The sequence below is a fragment of the Lissotriton helveticus genome, chromosome 3_1, assembly GCF_964261635.1.
Source record: "Lissotriton helveticus chromosome 3_1, aLisHel1.1, whole genome shotgun sequence".
Lineage (NCBI taxonomy): Eukaryota > Metazoa > Chordata > Amphibia > Caudata > Salamandridae > Lissotriton > Lissotriton helveticus.
The window spans coordinates 402,266,523-402,283,356 of NC_136061.1; the positions used below are offsets into that span (position 1 = coordinate 402,266,523).

Here is a 16,834-nt window from a genome sequence, read left to right on the forward strand (position 1 = left end):
TAGGACAGATCTCGAGTACTTTTGTGCAGCTTTCTCTTCCATTTCCAAAGCACAATTCCCCCCCACTTGTTCTAAATATTTTAGTGCTCACGTGTATAGTGTGCAGAGCTGTTGGCACTCCTGCTTGAGTTTTTCCATATGAATCTCCTCCCTGCAGTATTCTCAAGTCAGCACATTCTCCCCCCAGCTCAGCAATCCTTGGAAAAGAACTCTTCGAAATCCTTCACTCTGGTGTGAACTACTATCCGCCCGAAGAGGTGCGCGGTCTTGAGTCTGAGTAAAACTCATCGTGTCTCCCTTTTCATGTAACCTGAAGCAATCTGCGAGGCTTCCTCCGTATCCTTGGAAATGCCCTACTTCACGGTAAGTTCTCGAGGTATTTCATGCTCAATTTCTGAATTGCCTTAGTCCAAGTTCTTGTAGTCTTCTGCTTGTAGTCCGCGATGGTCTTTGTCCTGTTCTCAGTTACTCCATTAACTTCAGTTCTTTCACTGCTGCTATATCCGACGAGTCTAGCAGCACTGCTTATCTTTAATAGTCAGATTTTGTAATGCTTGCTCCAAGTCCTCTAAATGCTATTTAGTATGGTGCTTGTTGTAGGCGTCTAAGAACGAGATATGGGTTCCTGTGTACCGGTTTGCTTACTTCTGTCGTGTCCAGCACAGTAGTAGCCTCATCCACACTGCTGCTAACTCACGATTTCAAGGGCTACACCCTTGCCTTTTGCTCTCCTATACATCAGATTCCTTCCACTGTCTTCATCTTAGTGCCTCAGTAACTAATTATTTTATTGCATTTCTCCCTCTGTTTTTAGTCTATTTTTTTAATTTCAGTTTTAGTTTGAGAAAAGTATAGTTTTGCAGCCTGTTTCGCCCTAGAATCACCTTACTCAGCCTCTCTAGAGCATGGCTATGTTAGCATTCTCTAACCTCGACCCCCACTGTTTCACAGTGGCCATCCAGTTCGTAATGCGGGTAACTTGCGCCTCCATTGCTGTGCTTCTCCACGGTTCATTCATGCATCTTTTATTGTCTTCCAGTAACTTGGTATAACACACCCCATCAGTCCACTGCTGTATGCTCGCACTCTTTCCGTGTCATGCGGGTAACTTGCGCCTCCATGACTGCTTCTCCATGGTTCATTCATGCATATTTTACTGTCTTCCAGTAACTTGGTATAACACACCCCATCAGTCCACTGCTGTATGCTCGCACTCTTTCCGTGTCATGCGGGTAACTTGTGCCTCCATTGCTGTGCTTCTCCATGGTTCATGCATGCTTCTTTTATTGTCTTACAGTAACTTGGTATAACACACCCCATCAGTCCACTGCTGTGTGCTCGCACTCTTTTCGTGTCATGCGGGTACTTGCGCCTCCATGACTGCATCTCCATGGTTCATGCATGCTTCTTTTATTGTCTTACAGTAACTTGGTATAACACACCCCATCAGTCCACTGCTGTGTGCTCGCACTCTTTCCGTGTCATGCGGGTAACTTGCGCCTCCATGACTGCTTCTCCATGGTTCATGCATGCTTCTTTTATTGTCTTACAGTAACTTGGTATAACACACCCCATCAGTCCACTGCTGTGTGCTCGCACTCTTTCCGTGTCATGCGGGTACTTGCGCCTCCATGACTGCATCTCCATGGTTCATGCATGCTTCTTTTATTGTCTTACAGTAACTTGGTATAACACACCCCATCAGTCCACTGCTGTGTGCTCGCACTCTTTCCGTGTCATGCGGGTAACTTGCGCCTCCATGACTGCTTCTCCATGGTTCATGCATGCTTCTTTTATTGTCTTACAGTAACTTGGTATAACACACCCCATCAGTCCACTGCTGTGTGCTCGCACTCTTTCCGTGTCATGCGGGTACTTGCGCCTCCATGACTGCATCTCCATGGTTCATGCATGCTTCTTTTATTGTCTTACAGTAACTTGGTATAACACACCCCATCAGTCCACTGCTGTGTGCTCGCACTCTTTCCGTGTCATGCGGGTAACTTGCGCCTCCATGACTGCATCTCCATGGTTCATGCATGCTTCTTTTATTGTCTTACAGTAACTTGGTATAACACACCCCATCAGTCCACTGCTGTGTGCTCGCACTCTTTCCGTGTCATGCGGGTACTTGCGCCTCCATGACTGCATCTCCATGGTTCATGCATGCTTCTTTTATTGTCTTACAGTAACTTCGTATAACACACCCCATCAGTCCACTGCTGTGTGCTCGCACTCTTTCCGTGTCATGCGGGTACTTGCGCCTCCATGACTGCATCTCTATGGTTCATGCATGCTTCTTTTATTGTCTTACAGTAACTTGGTATAACACACCCCATCAGTCCACTGCTGTGTGCTCGCACTCTTTTCGTGTCATGCGGGTACTTGCGCCTCCATGACTGCATCTCCATGGTTCATGCATGCTTCTTTTATTGTCTTACAGTAACTTGGTATAACACACCCCATCAGTCCACTGCTGTGTGCTCGCACTCTTTCCGTGTCATGCGGGTAACTTGCGCCTCCATGACTGCATCTCCATGGTTCATGCATGCTTCTTTTATTGTCTTACAGTAACTTGGTATAACACACCCCATCAGTCCACTGCTGTGTGCTCGTACTCTTTCCGTGTCATGCGGGTAACTTGCGCCTCCATGACTGCATCTCTATGGTTCATGCATGCTTCTTTTATTGTCTTACAGTAACTTGGTATAACACACCCCATCAGTCCACTGCTGTGTGCTCGCACTCTTTCCGTGTCATGCGGGTAACTTGCGCCTCCATGACTGCATCTCCATGGTTCATGCATGCTTCTTTTATTGTCTTACAGTAACTTGGTATAACACACCCCATCAGTCCACTGCTGTGTGCTCGCACTCTTTCCATGTCATGCGGGTAACTTGCGCCTCCATGACTGCATCTCCATGGTTCATGCATGCTTCTTTTATTGTCTTACAGTAACTTGGTATAACACACCCCATCAGTCCACTGCTGTGTGCTCGCACTCTTTCCGTGTCATGCGGGTAACTTGCGCCTCCATGACTGCATCTCTATGGTTCATGCATGCTTCTTTTATTGTCTTACAGTAACTTGGCATAACACACAGCCCTTGAGTCCACTGCTGTATACTGTTTCTCTTTCCCTTAAGTCTGCTCTGGTACATCTTATCAAATCACAGCGTGGTACTTGCTGACATGCAGCATTCCACAGTTCTTTGTATTGCTCTCGTAAGTTTCCATTGCTGTACACCACACAACCCTGTGTCAATAGCCTGGAGAGCTCGGTCTGTTTTCCCTGGAAGCCGCACCATCAAATATTGTAGTTTTTTGTTTACTCCGTTTTATTTAAGATATATTACTGTTTGGTAACCTGCAGTTCGCAAACGTTTAACAGATTAATAAAGTATACATTAAACACAAGGCAGACCGAGGACTGAATGATTGCAAATTATAACGTTTGTAATGTGTAAATGTTCCTGCTATGTACCCGACCGGCATTACTTTGTGTCTAAAGTATTGTAAAGATTTACCAAAGCTTGGTTTAATAAAAAAATAAAAATAAAGTATACATTGGTAAAAAAAAAGCAACATCATTTAAAACGCTGAGTAAATGTTAAGGAAATTGAAATTGGAGCCTAACAAATTGGTACCATTGCCCTGATTTGTGTGGGTGCCCCACAAGTAAAGCAAATGGAATCTAGTAACGATGATTGCTGGCCTTTATTGGAGCAATGAAATGCACCAACAAAGAGAGTATGCATTCGCAACAAAAAAAGACCATGTGATACGCTAGGGTTTACCATATTTTATGTTTTAGAATTAAGTCAATTTGGAAAGGCTCTAACATTACTATAAAATGGAAAATTTCGATTTCTGCATTTTTTTGCTTGTGAATTAAATAAAACTCCATAATTTATGAATGTTCTGTATACTTGTTTATGCATTTTTGTGTATTGCTTTGACATTCAATTCATAGAACTTGCTTAGGGAGAGGTCCTCGGCTTCCAGTAGTTATTCAGTGGGGGTCCACAGAAGTCAAAAGGATAACTGCTGTTGTATATGATCTGCTCTTTCTTCAAGTTTTGTTGGTATTTAGTAAATGTCTTTGTTTTAATTAAAGCATGATATGACAAAGACAATAACGCTATGTATTTACATTGTCTGGCTGAGAATGAAAGCCATACATGCATGCAAGATACTTTTTTGTGTTAAAAAGTTCAATCCCCCCTCCCCTGTTAGCCTTATTAGTAGAACATTGGTCCCCTCAGTGGCATGTCATGGCGTTATTCGGACAAAGAGAACGTGTGACCAAATGGTTTTTGCTTCTTTGAAAAGATTTGTCAACAAAAGTTTCTTAATTTGTGTATTAACTCCTGTTTCCTGAGATATATTCTATTAGCTGGATTCAATTATCTAGAGAAGAAATAGAAAAGACACAGGAAAATAGGTGAACCGTGCCAGGAGCGATTAGTTGGAGAGTTGTGAGTCTTGTGCTTTGGCAAGAGAGGGTGGACCTATTGCTAATGTAGTTTTGTGTGTACTTTCTCCCCCTGAGCACTGAGATGATTGTGCAGTTGTTATGGCAGATTGACAATCTCTTTTCCCCGATGTGTACAGTGTGTTCCTGTGACCAGGGCTGTTATACGGTGGGGTTCTTCAAGGACTATTTTTAAAATAAGTGTGTTGCCATTCGTTGTCTGGTCCAGTCAGCTTTGAAGTTGGCTTGTGTTTCTGTATGTGTGGACAAGGCTTATGGGTCCTTGTGTAACATTAATAATGCTTCATTTGAGAATGTCTTTGAAAGGCCTGAGATAGACGTTTCCTGTAGTCCGCGTGTTTCCTTCTTATTCTTAAATGTTGGTTCTTTACAAGGGCAGTACCTGCTAGAAACAATTCGGACCTCAATTACTGTTTCGTTGGTGGTTACATCGATTGTTACATGTTGTGGAAACGTCTTGAGGCACCGTGAGACACACAACTCTAGTCTATTTTCCTGTGTTGGCTATTGCTGGTTAAAATTTGTTGTGGTTGATCTTTTTGCCCTGCTGACTGACCGGCTATACTCTGTCCTGGTGCATCTACTATGGTAGCCTATTCTCAGCGCCTCGTAGCCTCACCCACGGACAGCCCCACCCTCTTCACCCCTTCCAAGTACTCCGAGGAACACCACCAAGCTACCTCCCCACATTCACCCAAAATGAAGGACCCACCCTGATGGAAACCAGACAAAAACAAGCATTTGAAATGCAATAGGTCTCGCATTAGGAACGTTTGAGCTATTGGACTTGTAAATGACACATTTTTTTATTTATGTTGGTTTTGAAAATAGCTAAATTTATAGCTTTGTCATTTACAATGCCAATACTTTTAACTTTTGCAAACGTGACACCTATAGCATTTGTAATGCAACATGTTTTGTATTTACGTAACTTAGATGTATTGATATTACAAATAACAATGGCTTTTAATTTTTTTAAATAATTAATACTTAAATAAAAGTTATTGTAATTTATAATGGCAATAGCTTAAACTTTTGTAAATAACTTTTGTGAAGATTATGTTCAGTGTATTTTATTGTGACGAAAATCCAAGTACAGAAGTGAAATATTAATATCTTTTTTGTGATATTTGTAATAAAGCTTGAAACATTGAGAGAACATATTTGAGCCAGTTGTTGTTGAATGGTTGCACAGATTGATGTTGTGGTGGCGCTGAGTGATGTGGTGGCGACGAGTGATGCCGTGGTGCCCCTGAGTGATGCCGTGGTGCCCCTGAGTGATGCCGTGGTGCCCCTGAGTGATGCCGTGGTGCCCCTGAGTGATGCCGTGGTGCCCCTGAGTGATGCCGTGGTGCCCCTGAGTGATGCCGTGGTGCCCCTGAGTGATGCCGTGGTGCCCCTGAGTGATGCCGTGGTGCCCCTGAGTGATGCTGTGGTGCCCCTGAGTGATGCTGTGGTGCCCCTGAGTGATGCTGTGGTGCCCCTGAGTGATGCTGTGGTGCCCCTGAGTGATGCTGTGGTGGTGCGATAGATAGATAGAGGCAGGGCGATAGATCGATAGATCGATAGAGGGAGGGCGATAGATAGAGTGAGTGCGATCGATAAATAGATAGTGATGTCGATAGATAGACAAATAGAGTGAGGGCGATAGATGGAGTGTGGGCGATAGATGGAGTGTGGGCGATAGATGGAGTGTGGGCGATGGAGTGTGGGCAATGGAGTGTGGGCGATGGATGGATAGAGTGTGGGCGATAAATAGAAGAAAACAGGGAGTTAGAGAAGGAGGCGGTGGAAGGGAACAGCAGATCAACGCAGGAGAAGAGAACAGGGAGTTACAGAAGGAGGCGGGGTGGAAGAGAGCAGCAGATCATCACAGGAGAAGAGAAGAGAACAGGGAATTAGAGAAGGAGGCTGGTGGAAGAGAGCAGCAGATCGGCACAGGAGAAGAGAACAGGGAGTTAGAGAAAGAGGTGGGTGGAAGAGAACAGCAGATTAGCACTGGAGAAGAGAACAGGGAGTTAAAGAAGGAGGCGGGTGGAAGAGAGCAGCAGATCGGCACAGGAGAAGAGAAGAGAACAGGGAGCTAGAGAAGGAGGCGGAGGAAGAGAGCAGCAGATCAGTACGGGAGAAGAGAAGAGAACAGGGAATTAGAGAAGGAGGTGGGTGGAAGAGAGCAGCAGATCAGCACAGCAAAAGAGAACAGAGTTAAAGAAGGAGGCTGGTGGAAGAGAGCAGCAGATCGGCACAGGAAAGAGAACAGGGAGTTAGGCGGTGGAAGAGAACAGCAGATTAGCACTGGAGAAGAGAACAGGGAGTTAAAGAAGGAGGTGGGGTGGAAGAGATCAGCAGATCGGCACAGTAGAAGAGAAGAGAACAGGGAGTTAGAGAAGGAGGCAGGATAGAAGAGATCAGCAGATCAGCAGAAGTTAACATGGGGTTAAAGAAGGGGGTGGGGTGGAAGAGAGCAACAGATCAGTAAAGGAGAAGAGAACAGTGAGTTTAAGAAGGAGGTGGGGTGGAAGAGAGTAGCAGAACAGCATGGGAGAAGAGAACAGGGAGGTAGAGAATGAGGTGGGGTGGAAGAGAGCAGCAGATCAGCACGGCAGAACAGAACAGGGAGTTAAAGGAGGCGGCGGGTGGAAGAGAGCAGCAGATCAGCACGGCAGAACAGAACAGGGAGTTAAAGGAGGCGTCGGGTGGAAGAGAGCAGCAGATTAGCACAGGAGAAGAGAAGAGAAGAGAACAGGGAGTTAAAGAAGGAGGCGGGTGTAAGAGAGCAGAAGATCAGCCCAGGAGAAGAGAACAGGGAGTTAAAGAAGGAAGCGGGTGGAAGAGAACAGCAGATCAGCACAGGAGAAGATAAGAGGGAGTTAAAGAAGGAGGCGGGTTTATAAGTGATTAACAAGGTATGAAAGACTGCAGGTCTGTAGCAGGAAATGTTTGTTTTAATATCAGGGAAATCACCACTAAAAACTGGCCCCACAGACCATAAAACACGTTCACGGACAAAAATAACGGACAATATGCTGACGTGTGAAACCAGCCCTTGGGGCACGGCGTTATTGCCCTTCAGGCAAGTCCGACCTTGTTGGCAGTCTTGAAAGGTCATTCCCATCGGGGGTGTATCCCTGTAAAAGTTTTAAACCAACTCTTTGGATCAGAGTTTGTTTGTTGAGGGAATGCTTGTGCTTTATAGTGTCAGTGCTAACAATTTACGCTATCTTCGTTGGCATTGCCTGAAGATCAGGAGTTCTTGCCAGCCATCACCGTACACCCCTTTGGAACAGGACAGAAAGGTTTGTCAAAAGAAAGAATCCCGCCCACATGAATACAAAGGAATGTTTAATTTGACTTAAAAATCAGAAGGCCTTATTCTGACTGTGGGTTTTGTTCAAGCTTCTAATGGAGTATACACCGAAAACGGCTATGTGGAGAGAGTAGCCATCCCATTTTTTTTAGTAAAAGCTTAGTGCTAAATTCACATTCTGTAAATGTTCTTGTAAGCCTGCATATCTAAAGGAAGAAAGCCGATTTAATTGACTCTTCTGTCACCCATCCGAGAGCTGACAGTTTTTTAACTAACACATGAAAGCCGGATTTAAGTTGGACAGCTTTATTGTACAAAGATGCTACAGCCAGGGTGAGGACGGGAGGGGTGATCTCCGAGGCGTGCAGGGTGGGAAGGCGCACACAACAGGGTTGTCCCCTTTCCCTGTTGTTGTTTGCTATAGCGATGGAGCCTCTTGCGGCACATGCTTGTTTGGGGCAAGCATATCAGGGTTTGGACGTGTATGGGCAGGTCCACCATATCGCACTTTATGCGTACGACCTATTAATGTTCTTGGCAGATGTGGGGGAAGCCCTGCGTGGAGCGAAAGCGCTGCTGAGAGCCCTAAGTGTGGTAACAGGGTTGAAAGTCAACTGGACAAAGTCAGGCCTATTTCCGACACTTGGAGGTAGAGGATGCCCGCGGTCTGTAGAGGGGGTGTCCTGGGAGGAGAGACGTCTTCGCTATTTGGGTATGGTGATTTACCACGAACGTGGAGATATCCTGGACGGAAATGTGGGGAGGGCGATTAGGGGTGCCAAAGCTAATTTTGAGTAATGGAGCATGCTCCCTTCATCTGTGGCGGGACGTGTGGCACTACTCAAAATGGTGACCCTACCGCGCTTGCTCTACTTCTCTGGGACTCTCCCGATCTGGATTCCGGCGAGCTACTTTCGGAGGCTTCGGGGGCTGATCAGTTCCTTTTTGTGGGACTCCGGCAGACGCAGGGTGGCGCTCGGGACCCTCATGAGACCCCGAGCAGAGGGGGGACTAGCGGTCCCGGGCTATGAGACGTACTACCTAGCTGCCCAACTTCAATGGCTTACACAATGGGTGGCGAGGGCCACTAGGAAGGAGGGGGAAATGGGAGAACTGATGGGCCCCCTGCTGGTGCTGTTTCGTATCGTGCTGCGACTCCCGCTTGGAGATATGCAACTCACTCAGGAGTTTGCCACAGCGCGTAAATGTTGGCACGGATATCTACGACGAGGGGGTATAGCGATCCCTTATGCGCCCGATATCCCATTAAAACGGTGCAGGGCACTACATAGCTGCCAAGGTTTCAAATTGCTTATGTGTGACATGTTCATAATTTCAGTGCAATTATGAGTGACATCCAACGACTATGAGTGACACTCATGAGCAAGCAAAAATCTAGCATATCAAGTACATCCATTTGAGCAACGAGAAACTCTAAGGTATGAAATCTGCAAAAAAAGAACCAGACATGGAAGGGCACTAAGGAGTCTGTCCAGGGTCTCTCTCCACGTGGGCCCTCAATGTAAGCAAACTGAAACCGGATCATGTGAGAGTCCCCAGCCTCGATCTCAGCTGCCTCACCTGTTAATAAATTATTATAATAGACTATTATTAATAGTACTAGCCATGACAGTTGACAGACTCAGTGACTCGGAGCGTGGATACAGCACCAGGCAAGCCTCAAGATTACCAATGCCTGTCTTTACTCCTTGGCGGATATTTTGACACGTGACCGGTGCAGCAAGGCCTACCTTTGCATTTACCCCGAATTTAAGGAGTTTTTTAAATATATTCTGGCATTCTCGCTTCTCAACTGTGAGAAAAAGCGAGGGTCAGGCGGCCGAGACAGAGCAGGCCTACTGCGGCCGGCAGATAGTGCAAATGTTAATTTGGAAATCATGATCAATCAGAACTTGCAGATACCTCAATAATGAGGAGACAGAGCAAACCTGCCGTCCGCTTTTAACCAGTTAGTGGGTCTGAAATAATCGATGCAGATCTGCAGTGGTGGTGCGCTCCGCGGCGCAGGCGCTGTGTGACTGAAGTACAGTTTACACTTAAAATTAAGTAGTGGCCGCAGGCTGCCTGGCGTCAGCGTGGGGCCAAAGTACTTACTTTTCACTTACTGCGCCGGTGTCTCTAGCTGCGAGTGCGTCCCTGGTCCGGCGGCCGCACAACTGCAGCACTTAGTTGATTATGCGCCATGGCGGCCATCAGAGCTGCTGAGAGTGTCTCTCACTGGTGGTTGATCCTGGCCAGGTTCCCGCCGCCGGCCGGGTCCAACGGGTTAATTTATGCGCACCAGGAGTACTCACGGCGGACGCGATAGCTCTCAGATTCAAGTCCCACGCCGCTTCTGACCAACAACTTCACTTCCCTCCTCCTCTGTTCCAGGACGTGACGGAGTGGCAGAGGACCTCACATCCGGATATTCCTTCCCATGGTGCCACAAGAAAGTGGCAACCACTGCTGATTGTAGGCCCTGCCCCGGGTCTTGGTAATTCGACAGTCCGTGTCAACAGCGCTGCGGACGGGAAATGATGCAGCCAGGCGCCACGTTTGTAACATTGTAGCGCAGTGCACTCTCAGCCAGAGAGCTGGAACAAGATCTTTAACTGTTACTAAGCCACTCACTGCAGCTAGTGCTGGCAAGTCTGCCGTGCAGCACAGAGCCGGCGCAGCCGCGCACAGGTCACAGGAGGCTCTGGTGGCACACGCTAGCACCCAGTTTCAGAGTGGCATTAAATGCGTGACAACGCATTTCAGTGCGGTGATGCGGAACATCACACTGAAATGCGTTAGTGTCACACCGGATGCGTGATACTTGGCAGGACTGGCACTACCGCACGGAGGAAACTGGCGGAGACTAGAGGACTGTGAACAACAGGGCTTAGACCTGTACGAGGACGGCAATTTGCTGCCATTTGATGTCCTCAGGGACCGTTTTGAACTGCCCGGGGGGGACTTCCTGGTCCATGCCGCTCTCACGACAGCGATTCGTAAACACTGGAAATCGGGCCTGACCGAACCGCCTACGTCTGTGGGCTGCCAATACGTTGTGGTTGCTGCGGGCAAAATCAAGGCGGTCTCATGTTTGTATAAGCGCATGACCCACAAAGCTCTTAACACCAATGGTAAAATTGAAGGCGAAATGGGAGGCGGTCATAGGAATGGAGATACCAGATCCGGCATGGGATGGGATAGTGGAGAGAGCCTGGAGGAGTACGCGTAATGCGAGGTTCCAGCTGGTGCATTTCCACATCCTACATAGGGCATACCTGGCACCAGCCGTTTACATAAATACTTTCCAGCTCAGTCTGTGGCCTGTCCAAGATGTGCGCAAGGGGACGCCGACTTTAAACACATGATGTGGGCGTCTCCGGCGCTCGATTCCTTTTGGCAAGGGGTGTCAACACTGTTGAGGGAGGTTACTGAGAGGGACAAACAACCCACTATGGCCCACTGTATCCTCCACTGGTTTCCCCACACCTCAAAAAACAAAATCACTAGTAAATGTATTGATCTGGGATTCCTCTTAGCTAAAAGAACCATAACCTCTCAGTGGAAGGCGAACAAAGGCCCCAATATAGATAAATGGAGGCAGGAATTTAGTAAGTGGGCCCGTTACGAGGGGGAGGTCAGACTACAAGTGGTGCATAGAGCAGAAAATGAACTGGAAATAGAGAGGGCAAGGGCTTGGGAGAGATTGGTAATGGAACTCAGACTGCCCGAAGACGGGGAGGGAGGGTCCCCTGCACATAGCCCTGGGATGCACCCGCCATAGCAGGCCACGATGGAAATATGTCGCCTAGCACTAATTGATTGCACACAGATGCCCCATACTGAGCACGGAGGCACCTCTTACCACATAATATCCACGGACCCAGTAGCGAGACAGGAGTACGGCAGCCATCCCTTTTCCAGCCCGATGGGGGCTGCACCACGACATGCCTGGGGGGGGGGGGTTGCAGGGAGGAGAGGGGGACAGGGGGAAGGGGGGAAGGTGGGGAGAAACTTTAGGTGGAATAGGTAATGGGTGTTGGGGGGGAGGGAGGGGGGACTTCCGGGGGGGTTTTAGATCAAGCTGTTGTCATTAATTGCACTGCCGTTTTTACTGGCCCAGAGTACAAGAGATATGTATATGCAAATTTCACAGATGCCCATGGACATGAAATGTGTAATGGTCTGGGGGTAGGCTGAGGCACATGCTTATGCTATAATTCACGTGCCCTGTAATTCTGTGCTCTCATTGCAATAAAAAGTGTGTTACAAAATAAAAATGAAAGCCGGATTTATTCTGAATTATTTGGTTGTTGTGGAGTAGCTGTGTGGACGCATGCGCATTCCTGCACAGTTTAGTAGGCCAGCATAAGGTGACAGATAACCTTTTCACTGCTGTAGGTGTGACTCGGTGAAGGGAAGGCTATATCATTATGAAATAAATTGCTAGGTGCGTTCGAGCCCTCCTATGAACGCTTCACTAACGGTCGTCCGAATTTGAAGGCTGTAAAAATGATTACCTTCCTTTAAGAAAAAAATCGAAAAAGTTGCATGGTTAAGAGACATTTCACCCTTTACTTGCTTTGCTGGGTTGTGTTGCAATGACTGCGCCTACCTTTCATGCGGGTGGAGTCTAGCAGTGTTGAAATGTTTTTTTCTGCATTCATTAGTAGCGCATACACGGGAGGGGTATAAAGTTGGGGCAAAAGGTTATGAAAAAACTTATAGAAATTAAGATGGGTGCCCAGTACATGACCGCGGAGCATCACTCTCCAGGGTGCTAAGATTCCGCTTAAAAACAAAAGAGCGAGAGACTGTGTGAGCAAGTGTACCTTCTGTGTGTGCTTTTCGTTCTGCAAGCATAGCTCTGCAGACACGGTCACACTGCTAGCCACTCACTACATACCTGTGGGAGGTGTCCTGAAGCATGATACACAAGGGTCCGGCTGAAGACTGTGGCACATGCACAATTAGAAAGGCACTGGGCAAGAGGTAGTACACTACTAGGAAATTGTGCATGGACTTTAGCAGTGAGCGGCCACAGAGTGCTGAACTTGGAAGCTTAAGAGGCATTAGCGGCAGCGCCTCCTCCTCCTGACTCTGGGGTTTTAACAAGCCAGGTGTACGTTTTTTTTTGTCTTCGATTTGTACATAATTAAAAAAATTATCTTCTTTTTACAACAATCAACTTTTGCAGAGAAAATGTTTCACCAGCTTCAGTGGTACAGCGAGGTCGCCCGAAGGCACACAGCATTAAAATGTGCAACGGAGATTCAAACATGCTCACAGTGAACACTTGCCAAAGCGCACACGCTTTCCGAAGCATTTTAAACAAGCAATGGAAGTATGTGCGAACAAGCAACAGAGGTGTGTGTGTACCACTTACACAGCTTCATTCACCTCAAGGCACAAACTCTACTGAGTGTTGGCGTTGGATCTGTGTGCCTTCCAAAAATAAAATGCAGCTATATGTGGGGTAAAGAAAAAAAAAGTAAAACAATGGCGAGCATGTTCGGAAACTGGAGTCTGTGTAAGGGGAGGGATGCATGGATTGGAGAGAGGCAGGCTGTACCGTGCAGAGTTTAGAAGCCATGTTGGGAGAGTCTACCAAGAGATGTGTAGCACGAGCAGTGGGAGGAGCCGGGAGGCGGGGCACATGTATACACGAAGGAGGATGCGGTTTCAGATTTATGTTTTGGGAGGGCTATATCGCAGTCCGGAAAGGGGACTTGCAAAAGAGCAGAGCGTGTCATGTGGTTTCTGGGGAGATGTAAAGGTGCGGGGAGAGTCTGAGGTTACGTTAACATAAAAATAATAAAACCGGGCACCGTGGTAGGCAGTGCGGCGCCCAGGCACATTTTTTAAATAAACAACAAAACAACGCATCGGAAACATAAAACAAGGCTACCGTAAACAAGCACGGTAGGTTTTCACTTTCGTCCAGAAAAAAAAACGAGAAAGGGGCAGAGCACTCCAAACAAAACACGTCTTCCCTGCGAAATGAATGCAAAAAAAACCAAGCTCTCTGCATTGCTGTGGAGGGGGGGGTAGGGGGGAGAGTGGGAGCGCATACCTTTGAAGTGTGATGGGGGAGCGGCTTGGGAGCGGATTCCTTTGAAGTCTGATGCCGAGGCTCAGACAAATGGTGGTGTACGAGCGGATTCCTTTGAAGTCTGATGCCGAGGGAAGGTGTGGGATGTGGCTGGCGATGATGTGCATGCGCATAGCTCACATGAACTGTACGCGATCCGCAGCTAGATAGACTTTTCTTTTCCTCATACTATAATCTCGCCTATTTATCCCTGCGGGATAAGATAGGCGAGACCTAAAGGAAAGAAAGGAAAGAAAATCGTAGACAAAAATGGAGCGCACAGACCCGGGTATGGCAGTGGAATACTCTGCAACCAGACCTTGTATGTGTATATCTGACTTTGTGTCATGCCTTTGCCGTGCCTATGCTCAGATACTGTGTGTTTGTCATTATGAAGGGATCGGGCGCATTTTAGGCTGTATGCTGTTCAGGTTCGGTCACCATACAATACACAAAACTACGGAAGCCCGCACGCACTTGCCTTCACATGTACCACGTGTGGGCAGAGATTGACGCGCGTCTCATTAAAATGAAGTGCCGAGGATCTGTGTGCCGGGCCCGGTGTGGAAGTGCTTGTGAGTCAACGTGCAGAGGGCGCCCTACCCTGAGATTAGTTTCTCACACCCCTGCGCTCCCGGCAGCCACAGATCTCTCGACAATCATTTTTCCACTGAAACATACTTTCCCCATAAAAGGAAGCGGAGGTGGAGAGCGGGGCTGCCTGGGAAGAGCCTGTTTACCCCGGTCCACCCCAGGAATGTGGGCGCTGCCTCCTGCAGCCGCAGAGCAGCCTTCATAAGCGTTCATTTGCATCGGGCAGCTTTCATCTGTAAGTGGGACTCGCTGGTCCACGTGTGCAGTATGAAGAGAAGAATTAATATAGAGTGATTTAAAGGAGTCCAATATTACGACGGGTGCTCGGTGTTCCACGATGACCCTTCACGAGCCCATCTGGAATACCAGTGAAGGGGCGCGCGGTACCTTTTCGCAGCCTGAAGAAAACAATGAATGTTTATTTATTGATTGGTTGTAGTTACTAATGAGGCTGTCACTCACTGCCCGCCTGGGTATCCTGCTTAGCAGAATGAATATTCACTGAGTTGTCCAAGTCTATTATTAATGAAGGGGTCGGCCTTCCCCCCGTGCGCCCCGCAGAGCGGCGCTAATCTTCATTGATAAGTGTAACTTTTATTCTAGTGACTGTACTGTCTCTTCAAAGCCTGACGAGAAGATTGAATGTGCATAGTTTTGCTTTTTACATAGTTTCATCCCTGTGCAGCTTTGGGTGAATGAATGAATGAATGAATAAATATCCATCCATTCATTCACTTGTCTGGCTTTAATATTAGTGCTTGGGCGGATGCATCCTTTAATGCAGCGTTATTATCCATTGATTAGTTTACCTTTAATATTTGTGATGTGCGCAATGTCTGAAGAGCAGAATACATATTCATTTTTCAATCTAAAATATTATTGATGAAAAGACATGGCGTCCTTCTGTGTGCCCTGCAGGGCAGTATTGATATCCGTTGATTAGCACAGCTTTTCTTTTACTGTCTGGGCACACACCTCTCCCTTCGTATCCCGAAAATATGATTTAATATGCGTTGTGTTGGTATTCATTGACAATACCCTCCCTGTGCAGCCATCATATATTAATTAATATCGATTCATTCATCTGATTTTATTAACGGTGAATGGGCAGCCGGGCCCCGTGCAGCATTAATCCTCATTGGTCACTCGAATATTCACGATGGGATTACCGCCCCCCCCCCCCTCCTCCCAGCCAGCCTGAAGAGCCAGAAATATTCATGGTTTAGCCTGCTGTATTATTCATGAAGGGGCGGAGCGTCCCGCACATATCATTGATTACAATCGCTTTCAGTGGCTGGACACACTGCTCTCCCTAGGAGGTTATGTAATAATCATTGATTAGCCTTCGATATTAACCATGACGCACCCTGTCCTACTCCTTCATCCGTGTAATATTTGGGAAGGGGCCACGACCCCAGCGCAGCTGCAATGCAGCGTTAATGTTAATTGATTAATTTCACGTTTAGTGCTGATGAGGGGGCCCAGTGTCACCTGCAGCGGAGGGGCAGCATTCATTCATGCCTGAGTTTTAATTGAATATTAATGTAGGGACTCACTGTACACCCTTCAGCTTGCAGAGGCGCATTAATATAGGCATTCATCCATTAACTTTCATATTGATGAAGAGGCAGAGTGCACTGACCCGCAGGCTGCAGAGCAGCATTATATTCATTCATTCATTCATTAGCTTAATTGTAATATTCATGGAGGGGCCCACTGTACACCCTTGCAGCTTGCAGAGCAGCAATAATATAGGCACTCATCCGTTAGTTTAACTGTCATATTGATGAAGAGGCAGAGTGCACTGCGCCTCAGCCTGCAAAGCAGTATTATATTCATTAATTACTTAACTTAAATGTAATATGTATAGAGGGGCCATCTGTACACCCTTGCAGCTTGCAGAGCAGCATTAATATAGGCATTCATTCATTAACTTTCATATTGATGAAGAGGCAGAGTGCACTGCGCCGCAGCCTGCAGACTAGAGCAGCATTAAGATAGACATTCATCCATTAGGAGTTCAAGTCAATTTGATTGATTTAGTTAATTAAAACCGTAATAATTTTACAGAAATACTGGTACATAACATTACACAATTGACTAATGTAATTTTAAAATAAGTCTGAAAAAGAGTTTTCGTCAGATCATACAGCTTATTCTTATTAGGCTTAAATTTTAAAAACAGATGTATTAGAGAAACAGGGTTATTTTTCCAACGCAGGAGGTGCTTAAAACAAAGTATTGGGTCCAATTTATCACATGTTTATGCTGAGTAAGCAAGCGTTCTACTTTGTGAACTCTTCTAGCCAATTTCGTCAGATCATGCAGCTTATTCTTGTTAGGCTAAG

The 16,834-nt window shown here is 46.8% G+C and overlaps 1 protein-coding gene across 2 annotated transcripts in view; it reads left to right on the forward strand.

Moving 5' to 3' along the window:
- Positions 1 to 16,834, forward strand: part of MYO1C (myosin IC) — a 457,043-nt gene that overhangs the window by 125,124 nt on the left and 315,085 nt on the right. The window contains exon 1 of one of the 2 annotated variants that reach the window (XM_078680173.1): positions 224 to 363. The exons of the other annotated variant lie outside the window; for it this stretch is intronic. Within the exon in view, the coding sequence (XP_078536299.1) occupies positions 349 to 363 (15 nt within the window). The 5' untranslated portion in view covers positions 224 to 348. Of the gene's footprint in view, positions 1 to 223; positions 364 to 16,834 lie in introns of those variants that run through there. 2 annotated transcript variants of the gene reach the window in all.